This window comes from Tarenaya hassleriana, unplaced genomic scaffold, assembly GCF_000463585.1.
Source record: "Tarenaya hassleriana unplaced genomic scaffold, ASM46358v1 Cleome2, whole genome shotgun sequence".
Classification (NCBI taxonomy): domain Eukaryota; kingdom Viridiplantae; phylum Streptophyta; class Magnoliopsida; order Brassicales; family Cleomaceae; genus Tarenaya; species Tarenaya hassleriana.
In genome coordinates this window covers 8,555,404-8,575,857 of record NW_010965372.1, presented here as the reverse complement: position 1 = coordinate 8,575,857, position 20,454 = coordinate 8,555,404, and the positions used below count along the sequence as shown (strand labels likewise).

The following is a 20,454-nucleotide window of genomic DNA, read 5'->3' as shown; positions in this document are numbered from 1 at the left end:
ATCGGATACGGATATCAAATTCGGATTATTCGACATATCTGATCTGATTCGTACTAATTAATAATATTATTAAATATAAAAATAATTTGCTATAAAAAATTAAAATGTTTTATACTTACATATTTTATATGTATATTCAAGAAAAATTTTGTATATATTGAGATTTAGAATATTTAATCTTTTGAATATTAAAATTTATTATGTTTAATTTTTGAATTTTGAAATTTTCAATATATTTGTATATAATAGATTATGATTATATTTGTATTTGAATTGATTTAAAATATTTAAATTTTAAATTTTAAATTGTGAATAACATTTATATTAAATAACTTATATATTTTTTTATATTAGTTAACAAAATCCAATAAATTTAAGATCTGTATATATATATTACATATATATTACTATTAGCTAGATAATTACTATAACTACCATACATATCAATGCATTAGTTAACAGAATTCGAATTTTTTTAATAAAAATGATAATTACGTAATTACTGTTAATTTTAACAATTCGTATAGATATTTGGAAAATTTTGAATTCAAATATAAATTTTATCAAATTAAAAATACGTGTATAAAAAATTATATTTTAATAAATTTGTGTAGGAAAATATCATTTTAACTTATAAATTTAGAAAATTTTAATTTAGAAACGAAATGAATAAAAAAAAAAATTCAATCCGTCAAGTACCAAATAATCCTTGGTGTCATGACGTTGCTGTGATTAATTGAACATGACGCGCGACATAATGCTATGATGCGCGAGCTATAATGCGGATTGTGCTATAATACGCCTCTGGCCGAAATGCTATAATGCGCCCCTTTGTGACCACTTCCCCTCTCTTTCCCATCCTCTTTTATTGAATCTAACCTTTTCTCTCTTTATTCCTCGCCGATTTCTCTCTCTGCAGCGCCGCCGGCGTAAGCTACGGACATTTCTCCGCCCTCCGGTCTCGTAGATCTGCCAGGTGAATCGCGAGCCTCCTTTCTCTTTCGCCTTTCGATACGTGTGTTGTGTATATATAGATATATGTGTGTATGTGTATGCTGCGTATGTTTATGTATCTGTGTTTTTCTGTTTCACTGCTTGAATCTCCAGGTAATGGAGAAACTGCATCTATTTCAGTGGTAGACTAGAAAGTTAGGGTATTTTCGTCACTGTCTTAGCAAACCAATCGACCGAAAGCGTTAGGGTGAGCTGTGTCGTAGATGTAGTAGTTGCTCCGTAATTAAGCATTTGGCCGGATTCTATTGTTTGCCCTGTTCTATGTGCTTGATGATGATCTGAACGTTAATAGATCTTCCTCAGTTATTTGTTATTGGAATTTAATGAAGATTCCGGCTGATTTTGATGTAGTTTCTGCGAATAGTTTACACAGGGATTTCGACGCTTATGGTTTGGTATAAAATGGTGGTGATTTTGATTTCCTTCAAGTATTTGATTCTGTTGTGATTTTATCTGCACTGTTTCCGTTTTGGGTAATTGGCTCTTTTGATTTCTTGTGGGTTTTTTTTGGTAAAAGTTTTGCTGCTAGTTGAAAGCAGTTTTTGTTAGAAGTGAATTGTGGTAATGAGTTAGAGAATAATGTTTGCGGAAGGGTTGTACCATTTTGTTGTTACATAGATTTCATGTTTGTAGACCAATATCCATTTTTCTTTTTTCCTCTAAAATGACATGATCCATCTCTGGAAGGCAGGAGGGGGAACTTTGAAAAGTCGTAGCTTCATCTCCAGTGTGGGGAGGGCACAAAAATTGTTGCTAGATGTGCAGATGAGCACTGCAGATGTTATTTGCAGCAGAGGGAGGAGGGTTCTTCTCTTCATCGGCTTCTGGTTATAGCAAGGGCCTAGCCCTTCTTATCTTGGGGCATAAGAATGAAGACAAACCTGTGAGGGTGTCCTCATGGAACCGATACCATTTGGTGCATCAGGAACCTGATACCAACTTACATTTCGCTTCCTTTAGGAACCGATTTTCACGTGCTTGCACCTCTTTTATTTGTTTTCGTCGCACTTCTGCTGGACCTGGCAGTCCGTCCCATCTTAAAGTTGACCCTTCTCAACCAAAAGATGTCCCCTCTGGTTCTCCTGTGCATCACGAAGGGAGGAAGAACTGTTCACCTTGTATTGATGATAGCAGCGAAGAAACCAGAAGGTTTGCACTTAAGAGCAGCCTGAAGAAAAGGTCATTTAGTGATGCAATTCCTGTTGATGATGTGAATAGACAAGACACGCTGGATCAATTAGAAAGGAGGAAAGTGCAGTGGCCTGACACCTGTGGGATCGAGCTTGCTGAGGTCAGAGAATTTGAACCTAGGTATGGATTATGTCAATCCAAGTGGTAATTCTGATTCGTTGTCCATATATGTTGGCTAGAAGAATCTTTTTAGTTTGTGTGTATGATGAGTATGGAATAACCTATACTCTATAAAACTAGGTGCATTTGGTAATTGTAACTTAGGCAAAACCTCCACTTTAGATTTCTGATAGGCAAAAAGCTGTTAGAATCCCACTTTGATCAAATTTAGGATTGGCTGATGGCGTTTAAACTTATGGGGATTCTCATCTTAGAAACTAGTTGTTGAATGTGATGAGCTTTATTCAATGGTTTTTGGCAGTTATTACAAATGAGTCCTATACAAGCGTCCACGTTGTAGAATGGGTGTACTGAGCACTACAAAGTTCGATCATAGTGGGTGAAAATGGATGTAGTATTGGAAACATAGTGGTGTATCATAAGCCCATATAGTCATCTCATCTAGTGAGATTAGTTCTGTGGGCACCCTCCTCTTACCAGCTTAGTTTTAAAGGTTGAGTTCTTATGACAAGTATGTTGCAATTGGTTTCGGTTTGTTTGGTTCATATCAATAGTTATCAGGGCCAGGTCCTATGCAAAGGTCCTGGCTACAGTATGGGTGGGTAATACAGGCAAACTAGACTATGTTAAGTGGACTGTAAGAACTTTAGTGAAACGTGCCGGTGTGTGGTAATGCTGTATTGATATTGGCCAAATATGAGATGAGATGGGCTGATAGTTTAGAAAAATGCAGTTTCCGGATCCACCGTCATAATCTTACCTTGTTCTTGAGTGTAAATTGAACTCATAGGTCGTTGGCCCGTGGCTGTTATAATGGTAATGCTAAATATAACATGTAGGTGATTCATTACATGTCACACGGATCATGAACTTTAACTTTTCTATTCCAAAACTGTGTGTTTGTGGGATCCCTATGAGTAGACCAAGACCTTATTCCATGGTACTTAAAACACGATACTAACGTTTCTTATTCTTAAGCAAGTCGATTATTGATCTGTCTTCTTCTCTTTTCCCTTTTGTTTGTTTCATGGAAATGATCGATGAATCACCTTACTGGTTCTCTCCTTTTACTATTTCTTTTCGATGAATAACTTTATGAGCAAATCCTGATCGAATAATGCAGTGAAATCGGTGGATCAGATGATGAGCTCCAACATGGAACCGGGAAAAGCTGTATGTGCACAATAATGTAAAGGTCTTCTCAGTTTGCAGCTCGGAAACGCTGGCGGCAGAGTCAGATTGGTTTCCAGAACAACAAAAGTCAGAAATCGGGGCTCAGAACAAAACCATTGTCAAAGCTGAGGTAGATACATTTTCCCGGACAAAATCTCTCTGTATTGTCTTATCCTGTGCTCGTATCGTGGCTTTGGTCCTTTGTCCCTGTATTATAATATATAGAGAGAGAGAGAGAACGAGAGAGGGATAGAGAGGAGGGAGGTGAGAGAAAGCTCAGTCCATGCATATTTCATGTACAAGATCGTATAAGATAGACCAGGAATCTTAGGCTTGATAACTTTTGTATTCATATCCCCAGATGAGATCGTATCCATTTGTTGCGTACCCTTATGTGCACTATTAAATGTATTTGTGCATTTCTCTTTGTTCTTTCTGGGTTCTGGGCTTGGTGTTCTTGTGCGATTTTGGAGAAATTGGGAGTTCAAATTGATCAACAACGCACGCATAGTTAATATGTATTTGTTGGGTTGTATGGATTTAGACAATTTGCTCGAGTTGAATGCTTCTTGTCGTATGGTGTAACCCTTAGATACGAGGAGGAGAGGCCTAAGATCTGAGTTTGACTCTGCACCATATGATTGTTCTGCTGAATTGCTGTTGAAGCTGAGTCCTTTAATCTTAGGTTCTTCTCTACTTTAGACTTGCTCTCTGTTCGATCAAGTTAAGATCCTACATTTGGAACTAGGGATGGGTGTTTCGGCATTCGGTTTGGGAATGATTCGGTTCGGTTCTTTTGGTTTTACAAAAATATGTATATTCGGTTACGGTTCCGTTTTTTATTAAGAAAATTTTAAATTTTTATAAGAAATTTTTGTTTTTTTCGGGTTTTTTAAAATTCGTTTTCGGTTTAATTTGATTCCGGAAAATTCGATTTTATAAAAAACTTATCGTTCGAAAAATTTTGGATGGTTCGATCTAAGAACGCGACCGCATTTTTTGGTTCGGTACGGTTTGGTTTTGTGGAACTGAAACATATATATCTATGTAGCATATGTTCAATCTCACATGGACAAGACAGAAATCAGTTTCTATGTTCAGTCTCCATCTTTGTTGTTCATTGTTGTCCCTATTAGGTCTCTTCAGAATCTGCAACTGCAAGAACCAAAAGCCCATTCTGCACTCACATGAGATCATCACGAAGCAAATTACAAAACATTTTGTCTTTATGTTTCAACAACACATCCCATCACTAATCCATAGATGCATGAGGGCACACAACTCCAAAACACACTTCTGCAAAGTCAATACTGTCATCACCCCATGAACTTGCTTTTGATCCACTTCAAGCTGTTCTTGAGACCATTCTTGAGCTTGTCCTCCGCAGCCAAAAGGTTATACGACGCAATCCTCTTCTTCCTCTTAATCTCGGGATCAGTCTTGCTACAGGGTCCGTTGAAACTATACGGATGAGACCTGCTCTGGTACCCGAATTCACCCGAGAAAGACGAAGAATACTCCGCATAAGACTTGCTTCCCTTCATCTTCCACCCCCTAGAAGAGATTTGGATTCACCCAAGATTCTGATTCGGATTAGGGTTCTTAACAGAAAGGGAAAGGAGTGAAACCCTTTGTTCAATCCCAGCATAAGATGAATGGTGAAGAGCTTTATAAAGGGATTGTGGTGGCAGACCTTCATGTGGGGTCTTTGTTTCATCATATGGCGAAGCCAGAGGAACCATCTAACACTCCATTTTGTGAAAGTGGCATGGTCCCACTTCCTTAGTCCTTTTTGCATGCCAGCCCTCTTTTGGTATCATTAGCATTTGAGTAAACGCCGAAATCAAGACATACTACAATCTATATTTGTTTTTACAATATTTAAAAAAATTTCAATATAAATATATTGTTTGCTATATAAATATAAATAAAAGCATACACCAATTTCGCTCGTGAATAAAAGTTTACATTTTTTCCAAAAAATAAATACTTTTGAATTTGATATTTTACGGTATGAACCCTGTGTAATAATCCTGTGAGTATTAAGAATCTTGCAAGATTCTGTATCAAGGAATCTGAGCGATGTCAAGGAGAATCTTGTGGAGGGAGAGAGGCTTGGAGAAGAAAGGGCTGTGGTCACTGCCTTTGATCTTGAAAACCCCTTCGGGAGGATTCTCTCTCACCGCCGTCTCTTGAGCGTCCGGCGAGAGCGCTCTGTCGTCGAGCGTCTGCACGTAGAATCTCCGGCCCTTCCCGTACCTTTCTGCCGTTAACGACAGCTTCTCCATCATCGGTCCGAGCGGGACCGGTCGCATGGACACCATTGCCAGTGCAATGTCCTAAACAAAACACACACAATATCTATGATCGTAGTTATGGAAAACATATTTTGTAAAGATACGGTTCATGCTAAGATTCTATTTACAATCCGTATTCGAAAGATTCAAATATCACAATTTGATACTCGTACTTGTACCCAATACATTAACCGTAAAAATTCAGGATATCCGTCGCTGATTTGTAACTACTCGTATTTGTACTCGTTCGATGGGCAATAAAAAAGGCCGTCTCGTGCCCGTGAAAAACCGGATACGCAGGTACTGGACTTGCGGATACCCATTTTTGCCCACCCCTTAGATTTTCAGGTGACGAAAGGGGTAAGACGGTAAAATCAGGTCTTCAAATGCCGACGAAAGAGCGTTTGATGTAAACGCAAACGCTGAAAACGCAGTCAAATTGTCAAGCAAGAGTTTTTTTTTTTTTACCTTGGCGGGTGACTGGTTGAAATACAAGCCTTTCATGTGTTGTTTCTCGAACATGAACCCTGTCGGAGGATTGTCTTCGCCGTTACCATAGATCAAGAACTGCGACTCTTTCATAAACCGCTCCGCTGAACCGAGCTATATACAAAACCGGACCGGAGGAGAAGAGGAATCGGTTTATCAACGAAATAGAACTCAAGAAGAGTACAAAGTAGGAAGAGATACCTCTTCAGCAAAGGGGTCGAAAGGCCTTTGGTCATCAGAAACCATCGTCCCGCAAATGAATATCGCTTTCGATATTTTCTCGGGAAATCTCTCTAACGCGTAGGAAATGCAAGCTCCTCCGGTACTATGACCCACGAGAATAACCTACATGTTATTGGTTTCGTATAAATAGAGAAACATCGAAGAAGTGAAACCCAATCATCTATAGCAGAAATTCTAACTTGTCAATGGTATCAATAGGCATAGAAGTGAATATCCAAACGCATACGCTTTCTAACATGACCTTTATCTATTCCCTAGCGACCCGTCGGTACGAAACAGACTACCTACACTTTACAATCTGACCTGACATCGAAATCCAAACAACGAAGAACACTATAGAAAAAGCTGAGATATACACTCAAATGCAATTCCTTGAAGAAATGCGAACTGTTCTAACCTTTTCTCCCTCCGGAAGATTTTCAAGATGCTCGGTCAACGGTGTCGAATATTCTTCCACCGTCAAGACACTGTTTGTGTCTTTTAAATTGAATCCGGATCCTGCGAGGTCGAGTGCAGTTACCGAGAGTCCCGATTCCTCCAGTGAAGCAATAGTTTTGTACCAACACCATGCCCCGAACCTCTCGCCGTGAACCAGGATGAAATTCTTCACTTTCAAGCTCTCCAAGAACTCCTCTACCTGCAAATTCCGATTTCGAGCAATGAGTTATACAGTAACTACACAAATGAGAACAACTTAGTCATAACACAAAGTTCTTTCCTTCTTCAAGATCTTCTGAAAAAAAGCCAAATCTTCCAAACTCACACATTGTTTCTAATCACGAAAAAGCCGGTTTCCTTAGCAATAACAGCTTGAAATCCACAGCAGTGAAAACAATGTCTCCAAACCAAACACAAAAGGGCTTCAGCAAATGATTGGAGAATGTAAAGTCCTCCAAAGATCACTGAGGTATCTGCAAATTTGTTGTATGCATGTGGGGAGTTTTGCTACAGTTCATCTGGTCCCAAACAGGAACAGGGTGTCGGTATCGGACACCAAAAGATCGTCTTTTGATCGGGTTTTGTCCCGATTACTCTATAGGAATGCAAACCTCTACTCGTTTCTTTCTCAGATGAGATATAGATGAATCACTTTTCATGTCTCTCTCTTCATCTTTTGGTAAAGAAACCTTTCATATGGAAGTTTTCTTCTGCACTTTTTTTCTCCTCGTATCTTAAAATAAGTCTTTTGACAATCATGAAACCAGCACCCACATCGAATCAGATATGGACAATCCAAATGCTGACTGAATAAAATCTCATAAAAAATGACAAAAGGAGTAGAAAAGCAAAGGCTCGGTATTTTTCATAAAGAAGAAACAGTTGCAGCAATGGAGATTCATCAGCGACCTGTTTTTGTTTCCCACCGGAAAACGGGTTAGAGAGGTTCCGTCTCCTGGAGCCGGTGGACCCGACCCGTCTGGACACGGATCCGTCGAATCTCTGAGAAAGCTGAGCCTGATGAATCGCCATGGACAGGGCCCGTCGGTGCAACATATCTTCCTCGGCAAGCAATTTTCTCTGTGAGCGATTGAGCCTCTTGCTTCTGGATCCATCTCCTCCTCCGCTGTCCTTCTTCTTCATGCAGATAAAATTGTTACCCATCTCCCCAAATCCCCAATCGAGCGATACCCAGAAGCTGGTTTCGTGGGTTCTCTACGGAAAATCAAGAAACTTTCCTAGAAATCGGCATGGTCTGTTCTATGATTGTCCCCAGAAAGTCAAAGAATCCAAAGATCTTGATGCTACTTCGGATTAGTTTAAGTTTAATTCGAGATGCGAATGGTTGAAGGGAGGTTGAATCATTGAGGGGCAATTCAGAACAAGAGATGCCGAAGTTGAAGATGCAGATCGAAAAGAATGAATCGCTGCTCAGCCAAATCATGGAGAGGGTATTTTGTATCAATCTAATAATTTTGAAAATGCAACCTAACCTTTCGTTGATGAATAGAAGCCTTGAGTTTGCATGATTCATTTTTCAGGTGGAGAGAAAGCTGGAAGAAACAGCGAGGAGGCTTGAGAAGCAACTGGAAGAAGAAAAAGCTGCAAGGATTGAGGCAGAAAAGAGGGCGGACGAGCTCAAAAAGCAGTCCATTGACGAGATTAAGATGCTGAGAGAGAAGCTGGAGAAGGCGGAGAAGGAGACTGAAGAAAGGATTAAAGCAGAAAAGAGAGCTGAGAAGTTCCAAAAGCAGTCCAGAGATGAGATTAAGGAGCTCAGAGAGAAGCTGGGGAAGGAGACTAAAGGAAGGATTGAAGCAGAAAAGAGAGCCGAGAAGTTCCACAAGCAGTCCAGAGATGAGATTAAGAAGCTCAGAGAGAAGCTGGAGAAGGCGGGGAAGGAGACTGAAGAACTCCGCCAAAAAGCAGGAAATTGCATCGTCCTCTGAGATTTCATGAAGGATTTTGAGTCCCTTTTGTGTTTGAAGTTGATCTCCTTGTCTTCTTTATGTGGACATATGATATGCTTAATTATCAAGATACTTCCTTACCTACTATCTCTCTCCCTCCCTTGCACACATATATGTGTATATATGTTCATTCTTCCTCGGGAACTACTTCGCGGGCATGAATGTTATTTCACGGTGGTGGTTTATGTCGTTAGCCAATGTCCAAGAAAGTAGTGGCAATGCCTTCTTCTCTTGCAGAAGAATCCGGTCGTCCTTCGAATCCAACACCAGTTCGTCTTGTTGTCTTCTTACAATTTTGTATTCTGTTTTCTCCGGTTTCCCGGTCCATGTCAAGTTCTCTGCCACTTGGTCAATTGATGGTTCTTAGATGGCTCCGACTTCAGCTACGAAATCGTGGGTCGGCCCCAGAAATAAGCATTTCAGACAGTGATTAAGGTTGTCGAGATTGTTTGACGTTTGTTCAGACCAAAAGCTGCTTAATTTCCCCAATGCAAGAAGAACTTAACTGTAAAAGTGTCAGTTTCTTGTCCAGGCAACATCTGATCTTTGAACTTGACAGAACAATCATAATCATTTGGCATTTATGTCGAATTCGAATTTCGATCTCATCCAATTTTTAAATTTCAAATACCTATGGGCTCTTGTTCATTTATTTTTCTCTTTGAGGGGTCGAAATTAAATATACAGAGGGAAAACATGTAATGGGCTTGGGCCGAAGTTTGATTTAATGGGCCCAGCTCATTAACGCGCCGTGTTTGTGAACGCTAATGTTTTTTTTTTTAAAGAAAAAAAGGAAAAACTCCAGCTCATGTTAATGTCTGTTTTTTTAATTCCATTTTCAATTAGGGTTTTGACCTTTTCCTTTTCTTATTAGGGATTAGGCTCATCCGTATCCCTAATTCCCTATTTAAAACGCTCCTGCCTCGACTTCTCTGCTATTTTTCATTCCATTGCATCTCACAATAACACTTCCCCATCTCTCTCTAGATATCTCGAGATGGGTCTGGTCAAGCTTCGTCGATTTTTTTGCAGCGCTTTCCTACGGAACTCTGGCCGTGATGATGAAGAAGAAGATCTTTTCCACGTCAAAGTCGCAGTGCCTCGAGCAACTGACCATCACCAGATCCACAGATACATAGCGGTTAGTCTCGATCCAGAATCAGCCTCGACTATCGCGGAATTTATTTCTCGGCGTCTAAGGACGATTAAGGACCCTGTCGAAATACTGGAAACCCTTTTGCTCACTCACAGAATCATTGGTGCTGATACACAATTCCATACGGAATTCGCTTTCGATCGTCACAAACTGGGTATTTGCCGGTTCATGAAGGGCAAGGACCCATTCTCTGTTTTTCTACAGAATTATGCAGCCTATCTCCAACAAAGAACTGAATGGTTCGTGAATCCATCAGACCGTAGGCTCAAACCCGTCGTCAATCGTTCAGAACGTAGGCGCGAAACGATCGTGTCCGGTTCGGTGTTCGACCTCCTGCCCAAGTGCCAAAATTTCATCGAAAAGGTGTTGAATTTTGATCCGGGTAGTGTCGAGTCTATAGATAAGTATCTCGTCCAAGAAGTTCTCCACACCGTCTTGGAAGAGAGTTTCCAGGTTTACGGCTTGTATTCTGACCAGATAAAGAAGGTGAAGCAGCTCATCACGTTCTTTGATCGATCGACGCCCGAAGGAGCTAGGGTTTGCGCGATGTTGAGAAAAGCCGATGAACAGAGACAAGATCTCCGCATATTCTACGAGAAGTGCAGAGAATGCCTTAGAGATGAAAACTTGAAGTATCCATCTATGGAAACCCTTATCATGGAATGTATTGCAGCAGTGGAGAAATCGACAAGCGTTGCTGCTGCTACTAGTACTCCTTTTACGGCGAGCTATCAGAAATTCTCAAGTAGAATGCCTTGTTAGAAACAGACAAAACTACACGTTAGGGTTCATGCTCAAGAATCACACCCTTTTGTCTGCATTTCAGTTACCTCTATTTTTATTTTTTAGGTTTTGGTGAGATTTTTATTTGTACATTTCTTGGAATACACGTGAACATTTATATATTAGAACATTAGGGCTCCACTATCTCATGGCTTCTAAGTTCAAAGTCTGTAACTTAAATCCAAAGAAAGAAAGATTTAAGAAAAATCCACATTTGGCAGCTTCCTCTGCTTCTTTCATAAGTTATCATCCTTTTGTGTCAGTTTGTGTTTGAAGTTGATCTCTTTCTCTTCTTTATATGGACATGTGATATGCTCATTGTCACACACATGTGTATATATATATACACGTTCATTCACCCACGAAATCATGGGTCGGCTTCAGAAAATATGCGTTTCAGACGACATACAGAGGTTAACATTGTCGAGATTGTTTGATGTTCGTTCAGTCCAAAAGCTGCTTAGTTTCCACAATGTAAGATCTCTGTAACAGCGCCAGTTTCTTGTTCAAGCCACATCTGATCTTTGGACACTCACAGAACAACGTGTAATCCCTGTTCAGTTACAGACAGATACCCTAATCGAGATTCTACTTCCGATGATTGCGTTTTCCATGGCATGCACATACCCGAGGTGTTTTTTTATTTTTATTTTTTTTTTTTGCGGGAAAAGCTCGAAGAATCCAGCTTCAATAAAAATGCAGCGAGCTCATCAACGAGGGATCCAAAAGAACAAGATATGGAGATCTGGAGTGAGCATTAAGCTGCTGATGAGCAAGACTCATTGCAATATCACTAGCTAACCTGATATGAACCTCCCTTTCTCGGCTTCTAGCTTCTACTCCATGAAATACACAGAGCATGTTTTTTTCTACTCAGTATATGTAATTGCAAGATAATTCCAGCTTCGAGAATATAGTTTCATTTAATATTTATATATATATATATATATATATATATATATTTATATATATTTTTATATATTTTTCATGTCAATTTCTATTTTTTTAATCGTTTACCATCACTTTATCTTACCCGTTCTTATATTGATTTTGAAAAATAAAATTGTTATAACCAACCAATGTTCCCTTCCCTTAGTGCAAAAGGAACCATATAGTTTCTTGATTAATTAATGATTATAGTTTGTATGGATCAGATAATCTAATTCTCTTTATTGATATAATCCATGCCATTATCTCATAATAACATATAATTACCGTTTACAGTAAAATATCTAACATACCAAAGAAACCAATGCACCAAACGTAAGTATCTCCATAATGTAAACAGATGAAAAGGCAACCACAACGACACTCCGGCTAGAACACGCCACGGCTTCCGCCGGCGGCCATCCCAGCCCCTGGAAAATGGGGCCGCCGGGAAACCGTCTCCGGTGGCTGTGGGGCCCCTTCCGCCGGACAAAAGGGTCTTCCGGCACGAGCTCGGTGGCTAGGGATGGTGAAGTGCCTGAGCCTCCCTTGCTCCTCTCTCAAGTACCCTCCGCACAAGAACGTGGCCGAGAACTCGTCCTCCACTGGTCTGTCCACGTCGTGCACGAACACGTCTGTCTCGCCGCTCTCACGGTTCCGAGCCATCAGCCCGGCCGTGTAAATGGCGCTCATCCGTCCCGGCGCCGCCTCGTGGTAGCCAGTTGGTGCATCGACCATTATCAGATCCCATTCCGTCTCGTATACGTCCGCAGGAAAACCCTTCAGAGCCAGAGCGCATTTCGAATCTCTGGGATCTGATACGGTCTTACAGTCTTCGGTCTTGCCGAGTTCCATGAGTTTGTCGGAATCTTTCACTTTCGTATCATAGATGACGTGGTAAGATTCCAAATTGGGGAATTTCTGGGTCACAGTTTCGATCCAAGACTTGTCTTCCTCGAGGAACACTGCATTGCAACAGCTTCATCAAAACCATAATATTCAGACAGAAAAATGAAGCAGAAAGATTTTCTGAACAAGAAAGAGTACATGTCCGGCCACCGTGGTTGAGCGAAGCCCACATCAAGCTGTCGTGTCCTAAGCCGAAGACGAGGAAGTTACAAGGAGACTTCTTGTCCAAGACTCTTTTCGAGACAGAGACTTCGTCGAATGTCTGCTGTGGAGTGATGCTTGTGGTCACATAGTGAACCAATGCGTCAGCTAAAGAAGCTGGCATTTTCGTGCAGGACGGATTCAAGTGAGGTGATGGGCATCTGGGTTTGTGATGATCTTCATCTCCTTCCTCGCGGCCGGTTGAATTGGAGAGACTGTTTCTGGAGACCGTGTTGTTTGAAGAGGAAGAAACGTTGGTTCTTGTCAAGAAGAGGACGAGCAAGACCAAGACCGAGCAGCAGATGAAGACGAGCTTCAGATTGATGGAAGATTGGGTCTTGGACCTCATGTCCTCAGCTTGATCAAGTTTCGATTTTTCTTTTCTGGGTTTTTTTTCTTTCTGAAATCTGTTTTCTTTTCAGATAGGCTTTCAAGTTTCGATTCTTGTTTCTGGGTTTTCAGGTTCGGAAGAAGCAGCAATGGAGATTTAGAGAGGGCCTGACAATGATGATCGAAGAAATCGAGTATATATACATGTGAAAGAGGAGACTTGAAGTGAAATAAGACCTCTCTTTAGAGTATTTTAAAGGCGGAAGAAGAAGAATGAGAGAGGAGTAGAGGAGGACATGAGAGCTACTAAGGTTGCGGTTGGTGCAATACATCAGAAGTTTGGTAATATGTGTCTGGTGGATTCCATATTTCTACATATTAATTGTATATAATGAGTGTATATGTATGTGTGCATGCATGTATGTATGCTCATAATGATTGGAAGATGTGAACCGTCGTGGGAAGACTTAATCGATAATAAATTGATGCTTGAAAGAGAAGAATCCGATGGTACTTTTAAAGAAAAATCGTGCAGAGATAACAATTACAAGAATAAATTTATTGGCGACAGAACAAAAGGGAAAAAGAGATTTGGTAGGATTAAGACAAGAGATACGTGGCCCCAATCATTTGTTAAACTGTAATCATGACAGTAGAAACATCATTATCATACCCAACTAATGGTTAAATCTCCTTTGATTCTGCAAAATCAAAATGTCTTTGTTTCCTTTTCACTGAATGTAAAATATTTATTTGCCAAAATGTTTACATCAAAGCTTATATACGTGTTGATGTTATGAAATCATCACCAACAACTAACACAAGAGGCAACAAATACAACCATATGTACATGATGCAGCGTGGAACATTGTCATTTGAAACATAGAAGAACATCGAGGCACTCAAACGAAAGGGCTTAAAGGCTTGTACCTTAGTGTTCAAACTATGCAGGTGATGTAGCTGAAGAGTAGGTATTGAATAGGTAATCCATGATCTTCTGGTAGTCTCCAATCTGTGCGCCAGTGTTGGGATCAACCAAGAATGGCACCTGCTGGTCAAATGCGTTATTCAGCAGAAGAGTCAAGAGCTGGGTTTTCGATTAGTGATCATTCGGAGTTAAGATTCGATATCCATGGAGGAAAATGGAAAGAAACCTCATTGGATCCAGAAGCATCTAGAAGTGATCTTATCCTCACTGAGCCTTCTCCGACGTTGCGTAGCACATAGGGGAGCTCCAGTTCACACAATGCCTCACGCACAAGTCGGGCGTACTGCATGGGAAGAGAGAAGGAATGGATGAAAAACATTTGCTAGTAAAGTAACGAGCACAATGCACACAAGGGCCGGGAAACAAAACTCAGACACCCAAGGTTAAAGAAAGAAGTATGGTACCGGGTTATTTTCATAAGAGAAAAGCTCAAGCATTTCAGGAGGTGGATCTGGTCTCGCTTTGTCCCACAGCGACATGCCCCTACCTGCTCTGAGTATTGTAGGCATCCATCCGGTGAATAGTGTGCTGTGTCCATTCGAAGGAAGTTAGTGAATTATGTAGCAGAAGCTCATTTGGAAGACTGAGAAATCAGTACAAAGTTTTCAAACAGGTTGATTCCAACATAAAAGCTAGAAAGAAAACAAGAATCTCCGACAATTAACCAGAAAATATTTGTTGCTTTCTCAATGAAATCATCTTACCCTCGAATGTACTAATTGCTAACTAATGTACTACAGAAAGAAACAAATGCTAATATAAGATCAAGAATCAAATTTTGTCAGCAAAAGGCGATACCAGCTATAAACCAACTGAAATATGTGAGTTAGGCTAATCCATTCAAAATCTATCACGAAAATTCAGGCTACAGCACATGTAAATCTTGATCAAGCAGATAGAATTTGAGAAGTAAACCTTTCCAAAAGCCCAGCAGAAGGGCTTCTTCCATTTCCATATTGCTTAAATAGATAATTCACAATGTCACCTGTTAGTTAGAGAAGAGAGAACCAGTTTGGTGTCAAGAGGATCAAGCAATGAAAAAGGCAAAAGAAATCAACAAAAGAAGATTACATGCTATTTATGGTGCAAATCACTACTTACCACTCTCATATAGTGAGGTATCAGTATTTGGGTCAATGAGGAAAGGAAACCTACACAACACAATTCATAGAATTTTACTGGCCATTGGAAGGGAATAGTCCATTATTGGCCATTAGAGGGAGCAACGCTGACAAAACCAAATGAAATTTCCCAATGAATACTTACTGCTCCCTGCCACCAAATCTTCTAACCATTTCTCTGTGTCTTACAGATCCTTTTGGACAAGGATAGACCTAAGCACATACAAGTACATATATCAGGATGAATTTTTCAGAAAAATGAGTTAGTATACGATCCTTTCAGCAAGATGATGACTTGAATCTTACTTCTACAGAGAGATCCAGCTCAGTCATGGCTTCCCTCACTCTCCGGCAAAACGGACATGCCTCTGTTTTCCAAAAAGTGAGGAAAGAGACATTTATCACACTGCAAGACTTCTAGATTCAACAGAAATCCGGTAGATTGGCTTTCTACTGATGTTATATACTTCAGACGGCCAACAGGATCATACCAAATTCAAAAAGCTGCAAACGCAGAGGAGGACTAGAAGACGCGTCTCGGTTGCGTGAACTCCCAGCTGATACCCTGGATCCCCATGGAAGCCTTGCCGCTGTTGCAAAGGAAGAAGTTGCAACCTATACTATTCACACAAATATCAGGAATAGAAGCAAGCAAGAACAAATAATTATAGGAATGCACAGCATTAGATCTTCTCTATGATGTTAATCTAAGTACATTTTCATACCAATGTCAGTGGAAAAGGACACGTTTCCACTCCTTACATAATACTGAGCTGTGCATAATTCAACATACCAATAAATCATATATTGATTTACTAGAATGACAGGATGATTAAAGAGCCAATGGATAACCAGGTGCACTAGATGCAGCCCAAATCATACCATCTAATAATTCTTATCGGAATTCACTATGTATTCATGGAATCTAATATCTGTACATAATGTGTTGGTGGTAACATCATATCACAATGTTTGAACCCTAAGAGCTTTATTACCTCCAAAGCATAGTTGCGGTTCTGAGAAGGGTCTCCTCCCTGTTAAGGACATTTGAAAAATGTTAAATAACCCAGAGAAACCAATCGGTCTGGTTACAAAACCTAATAGAACTCAACAAACACAAGCCCAGAAAACTAGAAGCTTGAGAAGAGCACAAACACTGACGATTAGCACAACAGCAGAAAATTCCAACAAAAACGAGGAATGACTCACAGAGAAAAGCTTAAGCAGAGGACAGAGAAAGGACAAGAAGCTGGAGGATGCATTGGCACTTGATTCTGATGAAGAAATAGCAGCGTTTTCCGTAAAACTACTTGATTTCTGTGCTGCTCCATCCGTTTTCGCTTCCGAATCACTCGCTTTCAGAAAAATTCTTCGCCTTTCACGAACCCAGTTCACATTTCCCGAAAATCTCCTCGGGAATCGATGCAAATGAACCGTAGCCGCCGGAAACGACGCAATCGGGTGACAGAGAGTATCGTTCGCCGCGAAACTAGGAGGCTGAATCGGCATTTTTTTGTCGGATAAGCGCTATAAACTTGGATTCCGCATAAACCCTAATTCGACGATGGAACCTTTAATTCGAACGACGGAGAGTGACTTTGCCTCGAAAAAGCTTCACTGGCAGAGCAGAAGCAGAGTAACAAGTTATCCGGACGTTGACGCCGCCAAGGAAAATTGCTACCCTTCGATATCAGGATTCTGCATTTACCATTTTTTCCTTAATTATTTTTTAAAATAACGTAAAAGCCACGTGAACGGCAGTCGTTTCCTTCGGTCGATCCCTTGCCGTTCAATTTTTTAATCTAACGTTCTGTCTATATTTGCTATAATAACATTGTATATTGATTGTTTTAAAATTCACAAAATCATAGAATATAATTTACACATAAAAAACTTTATGGAATATGCCTTCAAAATAATCATGTCAAGACTCTCATATGATAGATCGTCATTGATGATTAGGAAGAATGGTATAGAGGGCAAAAAGGTAAAAACAGCCAACGATCGTTCCGTCGCTCGCTCGCATATATCCTTAGCCTATCTTCTCTTTGTTTTGATCTGTCTCGTCGAGTTCCTATCGGATCAAAGTACTCCCGAGAAGAAGGAAAAGAGAATCGAGCTTGATTCTGATCGGAGTCTTCGATGGATCTGTGGGCCCTCCATTTGAAGGACGCAGCGGCTCGAAACCCTACCTTGTTGCTGCCGAATAATTCGATTCTTGAGAAAACGTTTTCCGGGAAACTTGAAAAAGTCGGATCCTTGGAGATCAGGGATCTCAGGCACAAGTTTTCTGCTTCTGGGTCACGATCTTTATCCATCAGAGCCACCGCGAAGAAGAGTAACGACGATGCTTCTGCTGCGGGTATAGCCTAATTCTCCTTTTGACTTCCGTTTTGAAGAGGAATGTTATGGAATGTGATGTGTCTCGTACCGGACAAAACGCTGATCCTGCTTGATTGGTTGGCATTTGAGGGAAATGCCTTGGGATTGATCTCGATTTACTGGAATAGCTTTGAAGAGAGAGAGAGAGAGAGAGTAGGGTTTGATAACTGGACCTCTCACGGTCCCTTGATTGAGTTTGTCGGGGAACTTAAGCCCTGTCTCTTGAGGTTGAACAGATATGCGACAGTTGCCGATGCTGTGTCTGCTGGAAATTGGTCACTTTCCCCGGCTAGATGGGACAACATACAAGAGCTTCTTATCTCGCTGGCGGAAGTCCGACCCCCATCGGCAGAAGCTGGGGACGACACTTTGTTGTGGAAACATGAAGCTCACGACTTCAAACGCTTCTTCTCGTCTGCCAAAACATGGAAGCAGATCCGTCAATCAAAACCGAGGGTTGACTGGCATTCATTGGTATGGGTCTGTACCCAGGTATGCATTCTTACTTTGGCAGACCATGCAGCAACGACTCCCTACTAGGGATCGATTGCGTCGATGGGGTCTACTAGGGATCGATTGCGTGTTATGTGGAGTAGAGGAGGAATCCCACCACCACCTTTTCTTCGAGTGCTCTTATAGTGTCAATCTATGGCTCTATTTTGCTTCTTGCTGCTGGAGTTCGCCGCCGGATAATCTATACGATTGTCATACTTGGATTACTCAGGCTGGAAATGACAAGGGCAAAAATAGGGAAATTCTCTCGAAACTGATCATGCAAGTGACGGTACATCTGCTGTGGAATGAGCGTAACAACAGGATATTTCGGAACATAACGAAGCCGATAGATATATTGCGTAGGCGATTGGATAAGACGATGCAGAACTTACTGCTCTCGATGAAGGAGAGGAGGGCTACAGACAGCAATTTTCTGGTGGAGCATTGGTATTTCCTAACTGATCGTTTGAGAATGTAGCTTTCGTTGTAGCGTCTGTGTTACTTTAGTCCAGTTTTTGAATCATTTTGTCATGGGATCTCCTTGTATTAGGTTGCTACGAGCAGTCATTAAGGACTGGATGTAAATTTTTGCTACTACATATATGAATATTCAATCACATTTTACCAAAAAAAAAACTTTGCACGATCCTTCAAAATATGTGCAATGCATAGTGTAGGTCGACAGTTGCCACTCAGACAGCATTTTATGTCAACCATGTCTGTTTTGGCTTATCTTGTTTTGTTTGTCAGTTTGAAGCCTTAACACAAAGGAAAGGAGATTGGTCTGAAAGGCCTAGATTAGTTCTTGGAAAACAACTGGGCCCTTTGTTTAACAAGTTTATATGAGAGTTTACATCTCGTTTATTTGAAAGACATTCTCATGGGTTTAGTTGCTTGATGTGGTAAGCAGCATTTCTTGGCTAAGAGTTGTGTATGAGGTTACAAAATAGTAACTTATATGCTGAGTAGGATTTGCAAGTCTACTCTTGAAATTTGGCCTTATCGATTCTGATTCTCACTATTGCCGAGTCATTCTGTTCTTGAAGGAGATGCTTCTCAAGGAAATAAGTATGCTAATGGCAATAAATCGGGCGATTCTGCATCTCAGAAGTCCCATGGCCGGAATATGGATTGGAGAGAGTTCAGGGCAAGTTTGTCCAGAGACGGGTTGCGTCCTAGTTGCCACAGAGAAGCTAGACGGTGTTAGAACATTCGAGAGAACAGTGGTGCTTCTTCTGAGAATAGGAACCAAACATCCACAAGAAGGGTCATTCGGAGTGGTCATCAACCGCCCGCTTCACAAAAACATCAAGCACATGAAACCAACTAATAACGAACTCACTACCACGTTTTCAGATTGTCCCCTTTTCTTTGGAGGGACGCTTGAAGCGAGCATGTTCTTACTGAAAACAGGTGATAGAGCTAAGCTCCCTGGGTTTGAAGAAGTCATGCCCGGCCTAAGCTTTGGTGCTCAAAACAGCTTGGATGAAGTTGCAGCACTTGTAAAAGAAGGAATACTCAAGCCACAAGACTTCAGATTCTTTGTCGGTTATTCTGGTTGGCTACTAGATCAGCTCAGAGAGGAAATTGAATCAGATTACTGGTATGTGGCAGCGTGTAGCTCAGATTTAATATGGGAGGATTCATCAGAAAACTTGTGGGGGAGATTTTGCAGTTGATGGGCGGTCATTACTCAGAGATTAGTCGGAAACCGAAGCTGGATATGTAGATATCATATTGGTGCTAGTAAAACTGCAGGGTTTAGCAGAACAGAGGTTTTCTGTAACATATAATAGTGTGTGACGGAGGTGTGTGTCTCTCTCTCAAGCCAAATGTGTAACATATTAAAGTGGGCTTGTTTATGATAGTAATTCCACCTCTTGTCGTGTTGAGAAGATTTGCTGTCTGAAAATTTTCTGTGTTCTTGTAGTTAAATGACTCTGAAAAGCTTGTCTGTAGATTGACTTGCAGAACTTGAACACAGTTGCCAAGCATCCTCAAACCCAAGAAAACGAACAGAGATAAAGAGAGAGACTTTGGGTTAACGGTATCCAAAAACTATTTCGGATATCCAACCTTATGATACCGACCGAAACGAATCCAAACTCAGTCACATCTACTTCAGCCACTTTATGATGCAGAGACTTCGAATTCGGATTTGAGTTGCGCGAAAATCTTGGACATCCACCATAGCCGCTTCAACCACTAGCCATTATCAGGCTCACCT

General features: G+C 40.7%; 6 protein-coding genes across 8 annotated transcripts; 3 read left to right on the top strand and 3 right to left on the bottom strand.

Annotated features, from left to right (window-relative positions):
- The first annotated feature begins 868 nt into the window (after positions 1 to 868).
- On the top strand, positions 869 to 3,930 carry LOC104813088. 2 transcript variants are annotated; one of them, XM_010540605.1, is made up of 3 exons: positions 869 to 976; positions 1,706 to 2,325; positions 3,449 to 3,930. In XM_010540605.1, the coding sequence occupies exons 2-3, from the start codon at positions 1,793 to 1,795 to the stop codon at positions 3,516 to 3,518; spliced, it is 603 nt and encodes a 200-aa protein (XP_010538907.1). In that variant the 5' UTR covers positions 869 to 976; positions 1,706 to 1,792; the 3' UTR covers positions 3,519 to 3,930. The 2 variants fall into 2 exon arrangements, with proteins under 2 accessions (XP_010538907.1, XP_010538908.1); XM_010540606.1 differs by having other exon boundaries at positions 870 to 976; positions 1,702 to 2,325.
- A 1,496-nt stretch (positions 3,931 to 5,426) lies between these two features.
- Positions 5,427 to 8,152, bottom strand: LOC104813087 (putative methylesterase 12, chloroplastic). The gene is made up of 5 exons (XM_010540604.2): positions 7,875 to 8,152; positions 6,925 to 7,164; positions 6,486 to 6,629; positions 6,264 to 6,398; positions 5,427 to 5,837 (listed from the first exon to the last, which is right to left on the bottom strand). Exons 1-5 carry the CDS (start codon positions 8,127 to 8,129, stop codon positions 5,565 to 5,567), a joined length of 1,047 nt encoding a protein of 348 aa, XP_010538906.1. The 5' UTR covers positions 8,130 to 8,152; the 3' UTR covers positions 5,427 to 5,564.
- A 1,780-nt stretch (positions 8,153 to 9,932) lies between these two features.
- LOC104813371 (putative clathrin assembly protein At1g33340) lies at positions 9,933 to 10,853 on the top strand. Its single transcript, XM_010540930.1, has one exon. The coding sequence runs from the start codon at positions 9,933 to 9,935 to the stop codon at positions 10,851 to 10,853; it is 921 nt and encodes a 306-aa protein (XP_010539232.1).
- Positions 10,854 to 12,191: 1,338 nt separating this feature from the next.
- LOC104813370 (glucuronoxylan 4-O-methyltransferase 3-like) lies at positions 12,192 to 13,564 on the bottom strand. The gene is made up of 2 exons (XM_010540929.2): positions 12,849 to 13,564; positions 12,192 to 12,766 (listed from the first exon to the last, which is right to left on the bottom strand). The coding sequence occupies exons 1-2, from the start codon at positions 13,258 to 13,260 to the stop codon at positions 12,192 to 12,194; spliced, it is 987 nt and encodes a 328-aa protein (XP_010539231.1). The 5' UTR covers positions 13,261 to 13,564.
- A 386-nt stretch (positions 13,565 to 13,950) lies between these two features.
- On the bottom strand, positions 13,951 to 17,037 carry LOC104813086. 2 transcript variants are annotated; one of them, XM_010540602.2, is made up of 10 exons: positions 16,560 to 17,037; positions 16,346 to 16,384; positions 15,842 to 15,965; positions 15,657 to 15,718; positions 15,496 to 15,563; positions 15,331 to 15,380; positions 15,145 to 15,214; positions 14,634 to 14,757; positions 14,396 to 14,512; positions 13,951 to 14,292 (listed from the first exon to the last, which is right to left on the bottom strand). In XM_010540602.2, exons 1-10 carry the CDS (start codon positions 16,857 to 16,859, stop codon positions 14,185 to 14,187), a joined length of 1,062 nt encoding a protein of 353 aa, XP_010538904.1. In that variant the 5' UTR covers positions 16,860 to 17,037; the 3' UTR covers positions 13,951 to 14,184. The 2 variants fall into 2 exon arrangements, with proteins under 2 accessions (XP_010538904.1, XP_010538905.1); XM_010540603.1 differs by having other exon boundaries at positions 13,951 to 14,289; positions 16,560 to 17,036.
- Positions 17,038 to 19,381: 2,344 nt separating this feature from the next.
- Positions 19,382 to 19,980, top strand: LOC104813369 (UPF0301 protein Cpha266_0885-like; the record flags this gene model as incomplete). Its single annotated transcript, XM_010540928.2, is given in 2 exon segments — positions 19,382 to 19,886; positions 19,889 to 19,980. Coding segments are annotated over 2 exon segments (573 nt in total), but the record flags the coding sequence as incomplete, so codon positions are not given.
- Positions 19,981 to 20,454: the final 474 nt, after the last annotated feature.

Bases quoted from the DNA above. Each gene is read 5' to 3' on its own strand.
- LOC104813087 (XM_010540604.2), bottom strand. From the start codon at position 8,129: ATGGGTAACAATTTTATCTGCATGAAGAAGAAGGACAGCGGAGGAGGA. The intron at 6,399-6,485 runs GTATCTCTTCCT...TTTTGTATATAG, and splicing joins TCGACCCCTTTGCTGAAGAG to CTCGGTTCAGCGGAGCGGTT. The intron at 5,838-6,263 runs GTAAAAAAAAAA...TGTTTTGTTTAG, and splicing joins TCAACCAGTCACCCGCCAAG to GACATTGCACTGGCAATGGT.
- LOC104813371 (XM_010540930.1), top strand. From the start codon at position 9,933: ATGGGTCTGGTCAAGCTTCGTCGATTTTTTTGCAGCGCTTTCCTACGG.
- LOC104813370 (XM_010540929.2), bottom strand. From the start codon at position 13,260: ATGAGGTCCAAGACCCAATCTTCCATCAATCTGAAGCTCGTCTTCATC. The intron at 12,767-12,848 runs GTACTCTTTCTT...GTTGCAATGCAG, and splicing joins CAACCACGGTGGCCGGACAT to TGTTCCTCGAGGAAGACAAG.
- LOC104813088 (XM_010540605.1), top strand. From the start codon at position 1,793: ATGTTATTTGCAGCAGAGGGAGGAGGGTTCTTCTCTTCATCGGCTTCT. The intron at 2,326-3,448 runs GTATGGATTATG...CGAATAATGCAG, and splicing joins GTCAGAGAATTTGAACCTAG to TGAAATCGGTGGATCAGATG.
- LOC104813086 (XM_010540602.2), bottom strand. From the start codon at position 16,859: ATGCCGATTCAGCCTCCTAGTTTCGCGGCGAACGATACTCTCTGTCAC. The intron at 14,513-14,633 runs GTACCATACTTC...CTTCCCATGCAG, and splicing joins TCTCTTATGAAAATAACCCG to TACGCCCGACTTGTGCGTGA. The intron at 14,293-14,395 runs GTTTCTTTCCAT...GCATTTGACCAG, and splicing joins ATGCTTCTGGATCCAATGAG to CAGGTGCCATTCTTGGTTGA.